At 39.8% G+C, this 17879-nt stretch overlaps 1 protein-coding gene across 2 annotated transcripts in view; it reads left to right on the top strand.

Moving 5' to 3' along the window:
- gabra2a (gamma-aminobutyric acid type A receptor subunit alpha2a) overlaps positions 1-17879 on the top strand; it is a 152078-nt gene that overhangs the window by 82688 nt on the left and 51511 nt on the right. For both annotated transcript variants that reach the window (XM_052032074.1, XM_052032081.1), the window contains exon 4: positions 8035-8102. In XM_052032074.1, the coding sequence (XP_051888034.1) occupies positions 8035-8102 (68 nt within the window). The remainder of the gene's footprint in view (positions 1-8034; positions 8103-17879) is intronic.

Below are 17879 nucleotides of genomic sequence, written 5' to 3' on the forward strand. Positions count from 1 at the left end.
GCCCACACCCAATTAGTAAAGAAAATGAGAAATTCCTCCTCAGCCCACATCTTTCAGTCACCCCTTAATAATTAAGTATTTTCTGGAAGAAAATGACTTGCACAGCTTGGAATCTGCATTTTGCACAACATGATATGTGCTCCCGATGGAACTAGTCCAGTTTTATTTTGAAAATGTGCAGCACATTTTCAATCCACCTCACATGAAGTAACAACTTGCTCCATCTGTGTATGGTTCTCTGGCAAAGAGTTGGTTATTGAAACATATCTTTGCAGAGCACCTGAGCTCAGTCCACAGGAGTGATTCTGAGCTTCCTGCCACTTTAATTCAACATCCCACTCCCACTATGACCTTTCTGCCTGTGGCTTCCTTAGTACTGTAAAGAAACATGACAAACATCAAATCCTGATTAATGAGTAAACAAAAATTAAATTAGTATTGGCCAGAATTGACTTGCTGAAATTGAAACACTTTCCACTCTCAAAATGCTGGGTTCATAGAGTCTTATAGAGTTATACAGCTTGTAAACAGGGCCTTTGGCCCATTTCATCCATGCCAACCAAGATACTAATCCCATTTGTCTGAGTTTGGCCCATATCCCTCCAACCCTTTCCTATCCATGTACCTGTCCAAATATCTTTTAAATGCTATTATCGTGCCTACCTATACCAGATCTTCTGTCAGCTCATTCCTTATACCTACCACTTTCTGTGTCAAAACTTGCCCCTCAGATCCCCTTTAAATCTGTCCCCTCTCAACTTAAACCTATGCTTTCTAGTTTTAGTCTCCCCTATCCTGGAAAAAAGGACTGTGACTATCTGTGTCTCCCATAATTTTATAAATCTCTATAAGGTCACCCCTCTGCCTTCTTCACTCTAGAGAAAACAGACCTAGTTTATCCAATCTCTTCTTAAAACTCAATACCTCCAATTCAGGCAACATTCCTGTGAATCATTTCTGCTGTCTTGTGTAGCTTAATCACATTCTTCCTGTAGTATAGTGACCGGAACTGCATATGATACTCCAAGTGCAGCCTAACCAACAATTTGTACAACTAACATGATGTCCTAACTCCCATATTCATTACCTCAGCCAACGAAGGCAAACATATCATGTGCATTCTTCATCACTCTGTCTACTTTGTCATCACTTTCAGGAAGCTATGTACTTGTACCCCAATGTATCATTCTTCAATAACACTTTCCAGGGCTCTACCATTCACTGTTTATGTTCTGGCCTGGTTTAACTTCCCAAAATCCATCTGGTGTGCACCTTCTGGTAGTGAATCATAGAGGCCAGTGTCCAATATCCTGGCTGTGGTCACAATTCTTTCATTCTGTGCTAGCCCATTGCTCCAGCTGCATTTGAGCTCCATGGAAAACCAAAGGTTGTCTACTGGGAAACAGGAGTTGTCTTCCGATAACATGGCTCATGAGCGGTGTACGGAAGTGCATGTGCAGGCAGCATAAGGAAGCCATACTGCTGCACATGAGGAGTCCAAAGGAATGCTCAATCACAATAAGCAATGCTTATAGTGAGCTGTCCTGGAGGTATGCTACAGAACTCAGCAGAGTGGGAGTTCACATTTGTGTGGTTAGCTGTACTCTCCACAAACCCAATAGAGGGGTCAGCCCTTGTCACAGTGAATAGCTGAAGAGCAGGAGGAAGTAAAGACAGGAATGAGTTAGGAAATATGTCCTGCTGCATGGTGAAAAAAATGCAATCAAAATACTGCACAGTGCTTCCATTTATTTCATTTGAAATTAATTTACTATATGGTCCAATAATGCACAATGTAGGAACCATAGGCTTGTATACTTGGACAAGGAAGCTGTTCTAAAGTTATCTGAGTGTGATTCCACGAACCACAACCCAGTCTCACTCGTACAGTGACTGTATTGGAAGCTGCAACTTCAGCATTAGATCATGCGACATCGTTCCGTCCACCAGTATCTGAAAGAAATGAGCCAGAGCTTCTGGTCTCAAAGGGATGGATTCCACGCTTCGGACCGCAACCAGGAATTGGACACTGGCCTGCATGATTCACTGGGAATCTTGACACGATATGCAGGTTTTTTTGAAGAGTTCTTAATGCAGCATGCATTTTGTTGTACGTAGTCCTCAGTTGCCTTCTGTAAACTATCCCTCATCTGAATCCCATGCATCAGAAATTGTGCATGATCTTTAATACCAGTGAGCTAGCACTTTTGCTATTCTTTCCCTTGCCTCGGCTGCAGGACACAAGTCCAGTATCTTTCCACCTGTTGATCTTGTCTTTATGTTGTTTTCTCGCTTAATATGCAACATCACAGTTCTCCTATAAACCAATGGAGGCAATGGTGATGTGGCCAAGAATTTCCAGGACAGCCCCAGGACATGGCTGGTGATGTTATCACACCGCTAGAAGCACATTCTGACCAGGAGGCTGTGGTTGCAGATGGGAAGCAGGACTTGACTCTTCCTTCTGTTTTGGTCCCTCGTGCCCACCTGAGGCCAGCCTACACAGGAGCTCAGGCGACCAAGTTGGACCTGGGCAACAAGGACCAGATAGACTCTGATTTTTGTAACCTGAGTCCAGATCCAGGTCCATGTCCTGCCCTAGATTCAGAGCTGTGGTTTTGATGGCCACCGGTCTGTTAACGATAAAACGGGTAAAGTACTGGTTAATACAGATCTGTCATTTTATAACTTTGGAATATGGTACCAGTGGGTGTATGTCTGTCAGTGTATGACACTAAGGTACAGCACTGGTGGAGTACAGAACTGATGCATACACATTTCTTGCTGACATTAACTGCAATTCAAAGATCTTTTCTACACAGTTGGTGCACACAATGGGATGTGAAATTCTTTGTATTACCAAGTCTGCCAGAATCTCAGTCACAGATTTTAATCTTGTAAAAGGCAGGTGTGTGTGTGTGAGAGCTGAAGGAACTGCCAGATGGAGAAGTTGCTGTGAAGTACAGTGTTATTGAGAGTAGACAGGAGGAAGTGCATCCAGTTCCTGACTTTGGTCAATGGGAAATATTGGCCCTCTGAGAAGAATGTGTGAATAATTAGCTTTTTAATATAAAAAAATACGAAGCTTTTATGAATATTTTCTGAATATTCTTGAAATGTTGCTTTGAGAGTTTACCTCTAAAAGTAACAGTATTCAATATGAGGACTACATTGCTACTAAAACGTGGTTCCACTGTTTGAAGCCCGGATAAATGGTTATTTTTCTCTTTCCCCTCTTTCACACATTTATCCAAGGTTATTACAGGAAGCAGGGGAAGAGATCGCTGCACCTTTGGTGATGATCTTTGTGTCCTCATTGGCCACAGGAGTAGTACCAGATGATTGGAGGGTGGCAAACGTTGTTCCTTTGTTCAAGAAAAGGAGTAGGGATAACCCTGGGAATTGTAGGCCAGTGAGTCTTATTTCCGTGCTGGGCAAATTACTGGAGAAGATTCTTAGAGACAGCATTTATGGGCATTTGGAGAAGCATCGGCTGATTAGCGACAGTCAGCATGGCTTTGTGAGGAGCAGGTCGTGCCTCACAAGCCTGATTGAATTCTTTGAGGATGTGACAAAGAACATTGATGAAGGTAGAGCAGTGGATGCAGTGTGCATGGATTTTAGTAAGGCGTTTGATAAAGTTCCTCATGGAAGGCTCATTCAGAAGTCAGGAGGCATGGGATGCAGGGAAACTTGGCTGTGTGGATTCAGAATTGGCTCACCCATAGAAGATAGAGGGTGGTTTTAGATGGAGTGTGTTCTGCCTGGAGGTTGGTAGCCACTGATGTTCTGTAGGGATCTGTTCTGGGACCCCTGCTCTTTGTGATTTTTATAAATGGCTTGGATGAGGATGTGGAAGGGTAGGTTAGTAAGTTTGCAGATGACACAAAGATGTTGTGGATAGTGTAGAGGTTGCTGTAGATTACCACAGGATATTGATAGGATGCAGAGCTGGGCTGAGAAGTGGCAGACAGAATTCAACCCAGAAAAGTGTGAAGTGATACACTTTGGAAGATCGAATTTGAAGGCAGAATACAAAGTTAATGGCAGGACTTTTAGCATTGTGGAGGAATAGAGGCATCTTGGGTTCCACGTCCTTAGATCCCTCAAGGTTGCCGTGCAGGTTGATAGGGTTGTTACGAAGGCGTATGGGTGTTGGCCTTCATTAGTCAGGGTGTTGAGTTCAAGAGCTGTGAGGTAACGTTGCAGCTCCATAAAACTCTGGTCAGACCACACTTGGAGTTCTGGTCGCCTCATTATAAGAAGGATGTGGAAGCTTTGAGAGAGGGTGCAGAGGAGATTTCCCAGGATGTTGCCCGGATTGGAGAGCACATCTTACGAGGATAGGCTGATCGAGCTAGGGCTTTTCTCTTCGGAGCGAAGGAGGATGAGAGATGACTTGATAGAGGTGTGCAAGATGATAAGAGGCATACATCGAGTGGATAGTCATTTTCCCAGGGCAAAAATGGCTAACACGAGGGGGCATAATTTTAAGGTGATTGGAGGAAGGTGTAGGGGGGATGTCAGAGGTAAGTTTTTACACAGAGAGTGGTGGGTGCGTGGAATGCACTGCCAGCAGAGGTGGTGGAGGCATTTAGGGACATTTAAGAGAATCTTAGATATCCACATGAATGATAGAAAAATGGAGGGGTATGTGGGAGGGAAGGGTTAGATAGATCTTAATGTCAGCACAGCATCATGGGCTGAAGGACCTGCTGTAATGTTCCATGTAATGTAATTTTATACAATGTCCACAGTACAGGAGACAGTTCATCTCAATGAGCCATTGCTGTTTCTGGAATCTTCCGGTTTATAGTGGGTCTCATTGTCCTGTCCACAAGCCTTGCTGAATCTGTCTACAACAAGCCCCAGCCACAACTTGAATTCTGTTGGAATGCAATGGCAGCTGCAGTACTTCCCAATGCACACTACCCACTGCTGACAAACATCCATCCCACCCCTCCACCACCCTCACACCCAACATTTAGCAAGCACTTTGGAAAATAATCTGGAAATTAATTTAGGAATTTGCCCATTTGTTTCAGTCATGCATATGATTTTCTCATGTTCTGAAATTTTAGGAGCTTCTCCAAAAGACAACAGTATCTATTGCTGAAATTTTCCTGCTCACTGTCTCAGGAAAAACTCTGAGGAGCATTTATTCCTTTCCTTCCTTCCCGTTTGCTTTGTAGGCAAATGATCTTTTTCTAGGACTAGAATTTCTAGAATTTGAAATGATATACTGGTTCTGTGCCATCTTTGCAAGTTCTAGTGCTCCGCTCATTAAAAGGTGACTGCTTTTGAAAAGTATGCATTTCAGTAAAACAGCAAAAATAGAAGGATTTATGTTACAACATTTCAATAACAAGTCAAATTCTTATTTTAATGCAATGAATACTCATCATTTTGTATTACTGATGCATAAGAGTAGATCTCTTGTAATTAATACATGCCTGGAAGGCACAGAAGGGAATTGACCTGTGCAGTTTTAATATGTACAATAATTGACCAGTAGGTTCTCATGAGAAAGAAAATCCTAGATAAATAGAATACCAATACTGACGTCCGATACTTACTTGTAATACTATGTATTATATCCGAGAGGTTCAAAGAAACCAAAGAGGTGCATAGACAACATGGTATTGGCTCCATTCCAAAAGTTACTTGCTGTGTTGGATTACACAAAAACAGAATGGCACATTCTCAGCTGGGCTCTTGATAACAAATGAAAATGTTTCAAGCAGAATATCTGACTAGACAGATGACTTGTCATTTCAAATAAAATTAGAAGTGAAAAATGCTGGGAATATTTAGCAGATCAGGCAGTATCAGTGGAGAGAGAAACAAAGTTAACATTTTCACCTGCAGTATTTGGTTTTAAATCATTAACTGACTAGACATGTTGTTTTAAATATTCATTCAGAAATATTCAAATAAAAAGAATACATGGGAGGAATATAAATCTAATTTTCTATTGGTTTCCTTTTTTTTCTGTGGAAGGTGAGAATAAAACATTTAAGTAGTCCATATGTCCACCACAGTAGGTATCGCACTTAACCAACATCCATTTCTTGGAAAACAACACTTTAGACTGGTTGTCATGAAAATTAATCAGACATTCTGAATGCACATAACTGCAAAATATTATACTTGGTTACATAAAAGTTGTAATCAAATATCTGTATATAACAAATGGAACTGAATTAGTAGGAGGAGGCCAGAAGCTTTTGGGAGAAAACGGTGATCAAGGTCACTTTCACCACTTCAGGGCAAAAAGTGTTGTAACACATTTTCTAAAAGTAGTAAAGTGGATATATGACTAGAAATATACAGAAAATTTTACAATATCTGGCAAGAACACAAGTTTCACAGATCGGATAGTATAATAGATTTACAGTGCTGACCAAGAAAACGTTTTGTTTGAGTTACAAGATTGAAGAAAAGGGGGACAAAGCTGATCTCAAGTCCAAAAGCAATGAATTAAGAAGGCATTATGGTCCAGAGTATTTCAAAGCAGAATTCTAAAATAGACATAAATCTAGAAAATGATCATAAATTTGAGAGTAAGTTTTCTTTTACATTTGAAAATAAAGACCAAAGTACTTGGCTTTTTCAAAACACAAGTAGATGCCATGATGACAGAATATGTGCACCGGAGGCATGAACTTCAGTGGAATGTGTGCACTTTTCACCCTAGGTCTTTCTAATTCCACCATATGACAACATTTGATAAGAATCCATCTCAAAGTCAGAACTATTAGATTATAGTTTAGATGGCCCTGGTCCCAGAAAAGGTTTCCCAAATGCCACTCCAGCAAAGCATGATGGAAAAAATGGATCATTTCCATTAATTAATATTCTTAGATTCTGCCGAGCCCAGAATAATAAATATACATGCAAAACCAGGTTACATTTTACTCTGTCGGTATCACATAAAGTTTGCATTCAGAGATCTTCTTTAATGTATCAAAAGGCACTAAGTTCCTTCACAGGAGTGTTAACAAACAAATCTTGACAACAAACTGAATAAGATATGATTATGACTTGTGATCAAAATCTTGATCAAAAAAGTAGCTTTTAAGGAGTGACTTAAAGAGGACAGTGAAGTGGAGATAAAGAGGCCAGAATAAGTCCAGAAATATCAGAAGCTTGTAGGGCTAGAGAAGGCTGCAATAAAAAGGAGGACAGAGTAATGGAGAGACAATTTTATAAGTGATGTACATTCTGAAGATACCTAGCTTTATATAGCTGTCTGACTCCTATATTGAATAACCGGTACCAGCTCCTTTAATGATGACATGTTGTGTTCTACTTATGAGATTAGGAGCTTTGATCTATGGATTCACAATTTAGTTAGTATACAGATTGTAATTTATTTGGCGATGTTTTGTTTATTCAAAAAGTTAGATGTGGAATTAAGAATGAGAATATTTGTGTGATTGTATGTCAGTGCATTACTTGCTCGTGACATAGTAATATGCAGTATTCCACACAGGAGTAATTACTTATATATTTTTGGAAATGTGTTGTTGAAATCTTTGATGAATCATCTATTGTGGCGTCAGATGTCTCAAAGCAATGTACTTCTGAGCATTAATATTCAATCCTTCGTAATGAATATGGGCTGAAATATGGACCAGATGCTCAATCTGTTACCGGTGCCTTCAGATTATCAACGGTACCTTCACTTGCATTCTTTTTAATTTCCAAGAACCCATTGTGTCTTGCACAATGTAAAATATATGCTTCCAACATATCTGTGGGAAAAAAAATAATTGCTCAATATTTTCAAATGCTGAAAATTAAAAGCAAACTTAAACTTAAAATACTTCATTGAACTCAGCATCTGGTGTTTGAATAAAATATGAATTTGGAAGAATGTAACAAAACATGATAATAGGAGTAGCACATAAGCTGAAAAGATTACTTATACTATAACTTTAGTTTGTAAACTTTTTGTGCTTGATTGGGGGAGAATGATCAGAATTTGTTTATCTATTGGAAAAGTATCAAGTGTTTCTTTTCTTTTATTAGAGAGAATAACAGAAGTGAAGACAGACATCTACGTAACCAGCTTTGGACCTGTTTCAGACACCGACATGGTAAGGAGGAATACATTTTTGAAATTTAGGCATGTCAATTGTTCACTCAGTGGCTGTAACACAGAACAATAAAAGAAATAAAGACCATATTTTCCAAGGGATGACTTTCATTAGGCACTACTGGGACAATATAGTTCTCACCCTCTCTGTCAACCCCAGATCTTAAACAAGACTCTATGATCGCCCTGCACCACAATTCCCCTGCAACTGTTGCTGGGCCGGATATTTTTTCTTCCCTCCATCTCCCATAACAATGCTGACTTCCCAATTCCTAACAATTAGCAGTCGCTTGATTTTCCCTTCTGATCTTCCAACACTGCCTTATCCATGAGAGTATTCTTCCAATTTCTGCCCACATAGTAACTGCCTGTTCTCCTGACCCAACCATTGCATCTCCTTTCCCCTTCCACCACTAAATGCTGGGTCCCAAAACTCTGCCTTGAGCTCCTGGCCTCCAGGCATCACATTTCCAGTTGTCAGCTTTCATTTCATATGGCAGAGATTAAACGTTTGCTGGCGGCCTACTTCTGTGTCATTCTACTTCACTCGAGAATTAGTAGGCACATTGTCTACTTAGCTATTTTTTGTTTAAATTGCAGAGTCAACCCTGTTATCACTCTCCTTGCCACCATTAATGACTATGTCCTTGCATGTGCTACCTGACACAGCTCCGTCACACAAGCACTAACTATTCTGGTTGGAAGGTGTTGGAACCAAACAAATGTGAGGTCTATTGATAAGATTTGTTGCAAGCGTGTTAATTTAAAATTTTGGCATTCATGGTTGACACGTGGCTGATAGGAGTAAATAAATCGTTTTAAGTCCAAGGAAGAGACTTATAAGTTTCCAGAAATAGCAGTAGGCTTAAGGATTGGGAGCATTTCAGGAGCAAAGGTTAGGACTGAGACGACAAGAAATTACTTGACTCAGAAAATGGTGAATCTTTGGAATTCCCTACTTTGAAGAGCTGTGGAGGGCAGTCACTGGTTCATTCAAAGCAGAGTTTCATAAGTTTTGGGATGTTAACGGAATCAAGGGATACAAGGATAGTGTAGGAGAGTGGTGCTGAGGCAGAAGATCAGCCATGATCTTGATGAATGGCAGGGCAGACTCAAAGGGCCAAATGGCCTAATCCTTCTCCTTTTCTTTATCACCTACTTCTTCATCAGATCACCATCCTAAAATTCTGTCCTTATAGCTGGTAAAAAGAAGATTCTCCTGGCTCTCCCACTTGGTGTGAACTGTTCCTTTGATGATGCTTGTGCCTTTTTTACCCTCAGAGCTCCAGCCAATAATTCATAAGAGCATTTATATTTTAATCAGGTCCAAGAACTGATAAAGGTTCTGAGTTGTTGGTTCTGGCTCACCATACCTTTAGCAATTTCTACACTAATTGCTCCATACTGATTGCTGCCAGATAGATCTGTGGAAATCACAATGTGGCTCTGCCACACTCTTCCCAGCAGTGATGCGGTTCAACCCATTGTGGATGAGATTGATTTCTCATTTATAGTGGCAAGTCTCATCAAGCACAGTGTGTGTATCTGATGCAGGCTGGGCTCCTGAGCTCTCAGCTCCCAGCTCAATTCTCTTTGAAGCTGCTCATCTTGTAAGAATGAAGGCTGAGGAATTTTTGGATAAAAATTCCAGCTGTTGGCTGGAAGACGCACTGCCATATTTTGATGAGCCAAAACATCTATCTTAGTTCCAGGCATATTTTACAATTACATAATATCAATTATATTTTCTTTGTTCACTATTTCAGCCATATTTTCAAACAAATTCCAGTAGATAATTGAACATGACCTTCTTTTCCTGAATCAATACTGACTGCCCTTTGACAAATTATGATTTTTCCAAGTGTTATCCTGTGAGGCAACATTTCCTCCATAGCAATGAAGAAACTGAAGTATGACCTGTGGAGAATACCAATGGATATTCTATTTGCATTGCTCATAACCAATAAAACAAATCCAAAAACGTTAGTCAGATAATAGATTTCAAATAGAACTGTTCAAACAGTGAGCAAGAGCAATGATAGGGAAAATGGACTGGATTTCCAAGTGTTATAGTTAATGGATAAAGGAGAGAAAATTCATAATTGCTTTCTAGCTCTATGTACTGTTGTAACATTTCTGAAAAATGGTCCAGCTGCCCTCAATTCTGATTAATTTTAGCATCACTCAATAGTAATGCAATTTTGTTTTATTCATGTTATTGTAACCAAAATATTGCATGCAACTGAAACATGCCTAATGCATTACAAAACTTCACTTATAGTTACAAAAAATGTGAATTAATCAATAAATGTGTCACATTATTGATGAAATAGTGACATGATTTAATAATAAATTATATCAAATGTTACTGAATTTTGAAACATTTCCAAATCATTCGATGCTATGTTAGAAGCACAGGAAAATGTGTGCTGGAATTGTAGGCCTGCTGGTAGAGCATCAATGAGGAGAAGGGGAGTCCCTTCTCATCTCCTTTCTCATTCACGCTCCTGCTCTGTCATAAAGGGAGTCGAGAACTAGAGGGCACAGGTCTAACGTGAGGGAGGAGAAATTTGGAGGAGATCTGAGAGCTAAGCTTTTCACAGAGGGTAATGAATATCTGGAAAGAACTGCCACAGGAGGTAGTGGAGGCAGATACAATTTAAAAGGCACTTGGACAGATACTTGGATAGGAAAGGTGTTGAGGAATACAGGCCTAATGTGGGCAAATGGGATTAGCATAGTTAGACATCACAGTTGGCATAAACGAGGTGGGTGGAAAGAGCCTGTTTCTGTTCTGTACTTTACAAATCTTTGATAGGTTGCCCTGCTATGTGGGCCCTCTCTTTTTCTCTCTAGCATGTTGCAGGCCCAACAAAACAGACACCAGCATGCTGACAGCGTAAGGAGTAATTCGGGCTATAATTTCAGGACACTCCCTGTCTGCACTTTTGTCCAGTCAGCTCAGCTCCCAATCAATCACCAACAAGTCACACTGGATCCAATTTAAATAGTCTGGGGTGTTCATCCTGCAACTAAATGTTCAGGTTTTTCATACATGATTAATACATGGGGTCAGCTTGATTGTCAAAGCCTGATTTGGGACTGATGACATCAAATCAGCATTGTATCAGTGTTGACATCACATTGTGCTTGCTCTATGTGCAAATCCCCCTGGTGTTGTGATGCCCAATTTGCCAGGTGGCATGACTCGCACTAGAAGTATTCACTGGTGTCTTGTGCAGCGAAATAGGAGCCAATAGGCACCTGGAATGCTGAGGAAACTAGTATGATTCAGCCCAATATCACAGCCATTACTTCTTACTAACAATTCCACACGGAAGTAGAATTCCTTGGCAGTAATTTTTTTTAAAAAGACTACAAACACACTTAAAGAGAGTCACACATAAACTTATATATTATGAATCAATTTATATATTCCTTGATATGGATCAATAAATGTTAAGGGTTTTGGATATTTAGAGAATCAAGGGATATGGGGCTTGTGCAGGGAAGTGGCACCGAGGTAGAAGATCAGCCATGATTGTATTGAGTGGCAGATCAGGCACTGGGGGCCAAAGAGCTTACTGCTGCTTCTATTTCTTATGATCTTACATTCTGGATTATTTTACTCAAATAAATTAGACATCTGGATTGACACCACAGGATTTTTTGAGAGACTTCTTAAGTCATAACCACAATAGCTTTGAACCCACAACATGTACACCACAGATTCACTTTAGATTTTCGGTTTCATCTGGTGTTTGACCATGTCCTGCGGGATATTCACTGAATCCAAAATGAGAATCCAGCTTTTGATGTTAAAAATGGTTGCTTGACTATTTTGTTTTGCCTTCAAACAGTGACAAGGAATTTCTTTGGAACGACAGCCTGATTTCTGTCAAAGGGATTTTCTTTTGCTGTGAGGATGATTTAAATCAGAGCACCAGTGCCAATTTTATTGAAGGCAGGTTATTAATTTCCTTTTCCCATCATTGCACCCTATGAGAATGGAGCATGTAGGCCTTAAAACAGAGTTAACATCCTGTTTGTGCAAAAACCTTTGGTAATAAATGCTAATTTCCTGTTTTTTGCGAAGGATGGAAGATCCTTGCTGCTGGTAGCTAAAGGGCTCAGGCATTTTTTAAAATTCTGGGCTTGTGTCAGTTAAGCCTGGGTCAGATTTGTTTACACCAGCTTCCCAAGGAAATTTTGGGAATATAGGTTAGCAGGCTCAACAACGGACTGATAATGTAATAAAAGCAGAAAATGCTGGAAACACTCAGCAGGTCAGGCAGCATCTGTGAAAAGAGAAACAGATTAATGTTTCAGGTTGAAAATCCTTCACTGGAACTGAAATGCTTGAAATGTTAATCTGTTTCTTTTTCCACATATCCTGCCTGTCCTACTAAGTTCTTCCAGCTTTTCCTGTCTTTATTTTAGTCTTCCAGCATCTGCAGTTTTCTTTTAATTTTTGTTAACGGATACTGTAAGTTATTTCAATATTTTTAAGTTTCCTTGTGAACCTTGCGAAAAATATTTTCATCAGACAGAGTCTGATGCATTTTAACTGGCAACTGAGAGCTGGTTCCTTAGTTCTACACCAGGAACATGTAGCTCTGGGATTCCCCAGTCCTCTCAAAATGGGGACATGGGAAGTTCTTCCATTGAGCTGATACCTGGCTCTTTGGTCCCATACTCTTTCATCATTTCTCATTTAAATTAAACCTTTTTTCACCTTCCACTAAACTACAGGTGGAGGGGAGCTTAGAAGTATTACTTTAGTGATCTACATTGAGCTCAGGAAGATCTTTTAGTCTTCAGAAGAGTATGCAGTCAAGTATTCTGCAGATTAACAGCCACAATACACCCATTACCATAATGAAATAGTCCCAAATACAGTTGCTTATGTCATGAACCAGCAACAAAAGAAACACACTGAGCATGATTCAGTGTTAAAAACTATTTTATTAATCACTACTATTGATAATACGTAAAATAAAAGTAAAAATGTTAGTATGTTAAAATTCAAGAATGTTAAACCTCGAACGTTAACCCCAAAACTAAACTCTTCGTGTGTGTGTGTGACAAAGTCCAAAACTCCCAGTTCCTGAATGGTTCTTAAAGTTCAGTTCCGCAAGCCATAAGGTGAAACATGAGCAAGGGCTTCTTCAACAACCACCGTTGTCTGAAGATAAGATGTAGATGTGGAAAAACATAGAGAGAGTACATACGAAATCCAAATGTTCCACGATGGAACCCAAACGACACTTCAGTGTTTACTCGGTAGTGACTTCCTCACCCCGAAAAGCATCCGAACCATGGTCGTCCACATACAAATACCTGTTTCCTTCTACAGGTCAGCAACAAAGTGAACTCCACCGGATTACTTCCAACTTCCATACATGGATTTCAGTGGCAAACACAGTTATTGTTTCTCATCCATCGATAGAGAAAAACAAGCAGGCTGGTGTCTCTCTCCCTTCTCTCTCTCTCTTCTTCTTCTTCTTCAACAACGTCATTACGTCCTTTATCTTCTATTGACGTAAGCACGCCCCACACACACATACACACACACTCTCTATCTTAAAGGGACTTTCACTGAGTCCGTAACACCTCCCACCAAAAAAAAAAATTTTCCCAAGAAAATTTTAACCGCGCATAGTTAATAATGTTAATAATTATCATGCTACACAACTACAGACTATCAGATTAGTACAGATACATGTTTCCCATTTAACATCGGGAAAGACAATCAGCAATCACATTATCTTTGCCTTTAATGTGAGTTATCATGAGATCAAACTCTTGCAAAATTAAACTCCAATTTAACAGCCTTCTGTTCTTGTTTTTGACTCGGCTCAGAAACACCAATGGGTTATGATCTGTATACACAGTCAATGGTTTCTGAGCGGTGCAAACATATACACGGAAATGTTGCAAGGCTAAAACAAGCGACAGTAATTCTTTCTCTATGGTGGAATAATTCTTTTGATGCTCATTAAATTTCTTTGAAAAGTAAGCTACAGGATGGTCAATATCATCAAGGTCACCCTTCTGCAACAACACAGCTCCTGCAGCTTCATCACTGGCATCTACTGCTAATGAAAATGGCTTTTCAAAGTCAGGTGTTCTGAGCACAGGATGGTAGCATAAAATGGCTTTCAGCTTCTCAAATGCTTCTTGACAAGAATCTGTCCAAACAAACTTTACTCCCTTCTTCTGAAGATTAGTTAGGGGAAGAGCAATATCAGCAAAATTTTTACAAAATTTTCGATAATATCCAACCATTCCCAAAAATCTTCTAACAGTCCTCGTACCTGTGGGAATAGGGAACTCAGATATTGCTTGAACTTTTGCCTGAACAGGAGCTTGCTTGCCTTGACCTACAACATAACCAAGATACGTCACAGTGGCATGGCCAAATTCATTTTTAGCCAAGTTAACTGTAAGGTTAGCCTTGGAAAGTCTTTCAAACAACCTTTCTAACGCAGAGATGTGATCCTCCCAAGTATCATTCCCAGTCACTAAGTCGTCAATGTAGGCATCTGTATGTTTTAACCCATGAATCACTGAATTAATCATTCTTTGAAATGTTGCCGGAGCATTTTTCATTCCAAATGGCAAAACATTGTATTCATACAATCCAGAAGGGGTTACAAAGGCTGAAATCTCCCTTCCTCTATCTGTTAATGGAACACACCAGTACCCTTTTAATAGGTCAATCTTTGTAAGAAATTTTGCCTTTCCCACTCTGTCTATGCAATCATCCACTCTAGGAATAGGGTAAGCATCTGACTTTGTTACAGCATTCACTTTCCTGTAATCTGTGCAAAATCTAACAGTTCCATCAGGTTTAGGTACAATAACACAGGGCGAACTCCAATTTGAAGTAGAATGTCTAATAATATCATTTTCCAACATGTATTTTATTTCCTGATCAACAAGTTTACTTTTTTCCACATTCATTCGATATGGGTGTTGTTTGATTGGTTTTGCATCCCCAACATCAACATCATGGGTAATTATCGATGTTCTGTTTGGAACATCTGGGAACAGATTTTTAAATTTTAAAATTAATTCTCTCATCTGTTGTTTTTGTGAAACTTGTAAATGGTCCAACTTCGTTTCAAGGTTCTCCAGGATATTTTGGTTTTTTAGTTTCGATGGAACAATATTTGGTCTAAATTGGCCTTCCTCAACATCAACATCAGGCATTCTAGAAACAACCTTTACACCATCCACCAAGGCCACAACTGAATCCCTCTCATAATAAGGTTTTAGCATGTTTACATGACAGAGTTGTGTTTTCTTGCGTCTATCTGGTGTTTTGATTATATATGTTAGATCAGTCACTCGAGATTCAATAACATAGGGTCCAGAAAAACGAGCTTGCAAGGGATTATTTTGGCTAGGGAAAAATACCAATACCTTTTGCCCCACTGCGAATGTCCTAGGCCGAGCACGTCTATCAAAATATGTCTTCATTCTTATCTGGCTTGTTTTCAAATTCTCTCTCGCTAGCTGGCAGACTCTCTCCAACCGAGTTTTAAATTTTTGGACATAGTCCAACAGACTCAAGTGAACTTCCTCATTAACCCATTGCTCTCTTAACAACTCCAAAGGTCCTCTCACCCTATGTCCAAACACAAGCTCAAACAGACTAAATCCGATTGACTCCTGGATCGATTCTCTAACGGCAAACAAAAGTAAATGGATACCTTCGTCCCAATCCTTGGTGTTTTCAAAGCAATAAGTCTTCAGCATATTTTTGAGAGTAGAATGAAATCTCTCCAGAGCTCCTTGAGATTCTGGGTGATATGCAGATGATACAATCTGCTTTGCTCCCAGCTCATAGACTATTTGTTGAAAAATTTTTGACATAAAATTACTACCTTGATCAGATTGGATTTCTTTTGGCAAACCAAACAAGGTAAAAAATTTTACAAGAGCCTTTGACACCGTCTTGGCCTTAATATTTCTAAGGGGTATTGCCTCTGGAAATCTAGAAGTGGCACACATGATGGTTAACAAATACTGATTTCCAGTCTTAGACTTTGGTAAGGGGCCAACACAGTCCACAATCACCTTCGAAAAGGGTTCACCAAAAGCAGGAATTGGTTTCAAAGGAGCCACAGGGGGTTTTTGATTTGGTTTACCTACCATCTGACATGTGTGGCAGGTTCGACAAAACATCACCACATCTTTTCTCAAACCAGGCCAATAGAATTGTTTCAAGATCTTCCCTACAGTTTTATTCACACCAAAATGACCACCCAAAGGCATACTATGGGCCAGGTTTAACATCTCATCCCTATAAACTTTTGGAACAACAACCTGATGAATAACTTCCCATTCCTCAGCAACAGGAACATGAGGAGGTCTCCATTTCCTCATTAACACTCCATTTTTGACATAGTATCCAGTTGGCACCTTTTCAATCTCCTCACATGAGAGTGCTTTTTCTTTCAATTCTGTCAACTCAGGGTCCTTTGTCTGTTCCACCATAAAATCCTTCCTCGACAAAGACAAATCTTTAAATTCAGGCTCACTGTAAGGATGTTGATCCTCCAGTGAAGACAGAAAAGTCTCAGATAAGGCATCAAAATTTTCTTCCTGTTTAGGACTGTCACAAGGAACCACATCAGACTGCACCGGACTGTCTGTCTTGGCTAATTCTTTAGCTCTAGCTCGAGTCACCGCACATGATGGGTAAACATCTGAATCATCCTCAGACTCATCAATCCTTGGTTTGGTTGTTAACCGTACCACAGGATCACTTTCTCCATTTGCAAGGTCATTTCCCAATAACAAAGAAACTCCTTCCACTGGCAAACTAGGTCTTATCCCTATCTCGACTGGTCCTTCTACGAACTTTGACTTTAAAATCACCCTGTGAAAAGGGACAGACATGGTCTCACCTGTAACGCCTCGTACTAGATTTACTTCACCAGTGTCACTTTCTTCACCAAAATTTAAAACACTGTCCAGCAAGAGAGATTGACTAGCCCCAGTATCTCTAAGAATTTTCACTGGCACCTGGGGTGACTCATCATTCAGTGAAACAAAACCCTCTGATACATACGAACGGAATTCTTTTCTCACCTCCTCCAACTTTTCCGCTTTTCCCTCTTGCAAGGACTGGTCTTTAACAGCATCTCCTAAACCTTTTTGATTTTTAATTGCCTGAAAGCAAGCATTGGGCCCAGCTTCCTTCTTTTTCTTCAAAAGGGCACAATTAGATATCACGTGGCCAGGTTTCCTACAGTAATAACAAGTACGCTCAACAGGTTTCTCCAGCCCTGGCTTCTTTTCATCTTTTCCTTTTTGATTACCTCCCAATTTAATCTCCGGTTTACCTGGATTGTCTTTGTAACTCTTTTGAAAGGTTTTAGGTTGTCCCCATTTGGATTTATGGGTTAAAGCATAATCATCTGCCAACCTAGCAGTTTCTTGTAAAGTTTCCACTGCCTTTTCATTTAAATATGTTGTTAATTCAGCTGGAACACATCTTTTAAAGTCTTCCACCAGTATCAATTCTGTCAATTTATCGTAATCCCCATCTACATTTTTAGCCAGGCACCATCGTTCAAAACATATTCTCTTTCCATTGGCAAATTCCATATAAGTCTGATCTGCAGATTTCCTCAAGTCTCTGAATTTTTGTCTATAAGCCTCAGGGACCAATTCATAGGCCTTCAAAATAGCTTGTTTTACCTTGGTATAATCAGCTGCATCCTCAGCAGACAAAGCAGAATAAGCTTTTTGAGCTTTACCTTTA

Source organism: Pristis pectinata, chromosome 2, assembly GCF_009764475.1.
Source record: "Pristis pectinata isolate sPriPec2 chromosome 2, sPriPec2.1.pri, whole genome shotgun sequence".
In the NCBI taxonomy this organism is placed as follows: Eukaryota; Metazoa; Chordata; class Chondrichthyes; order Rhinopristiformes; family Pristidae; genus Pristis; species Pristis pectinata.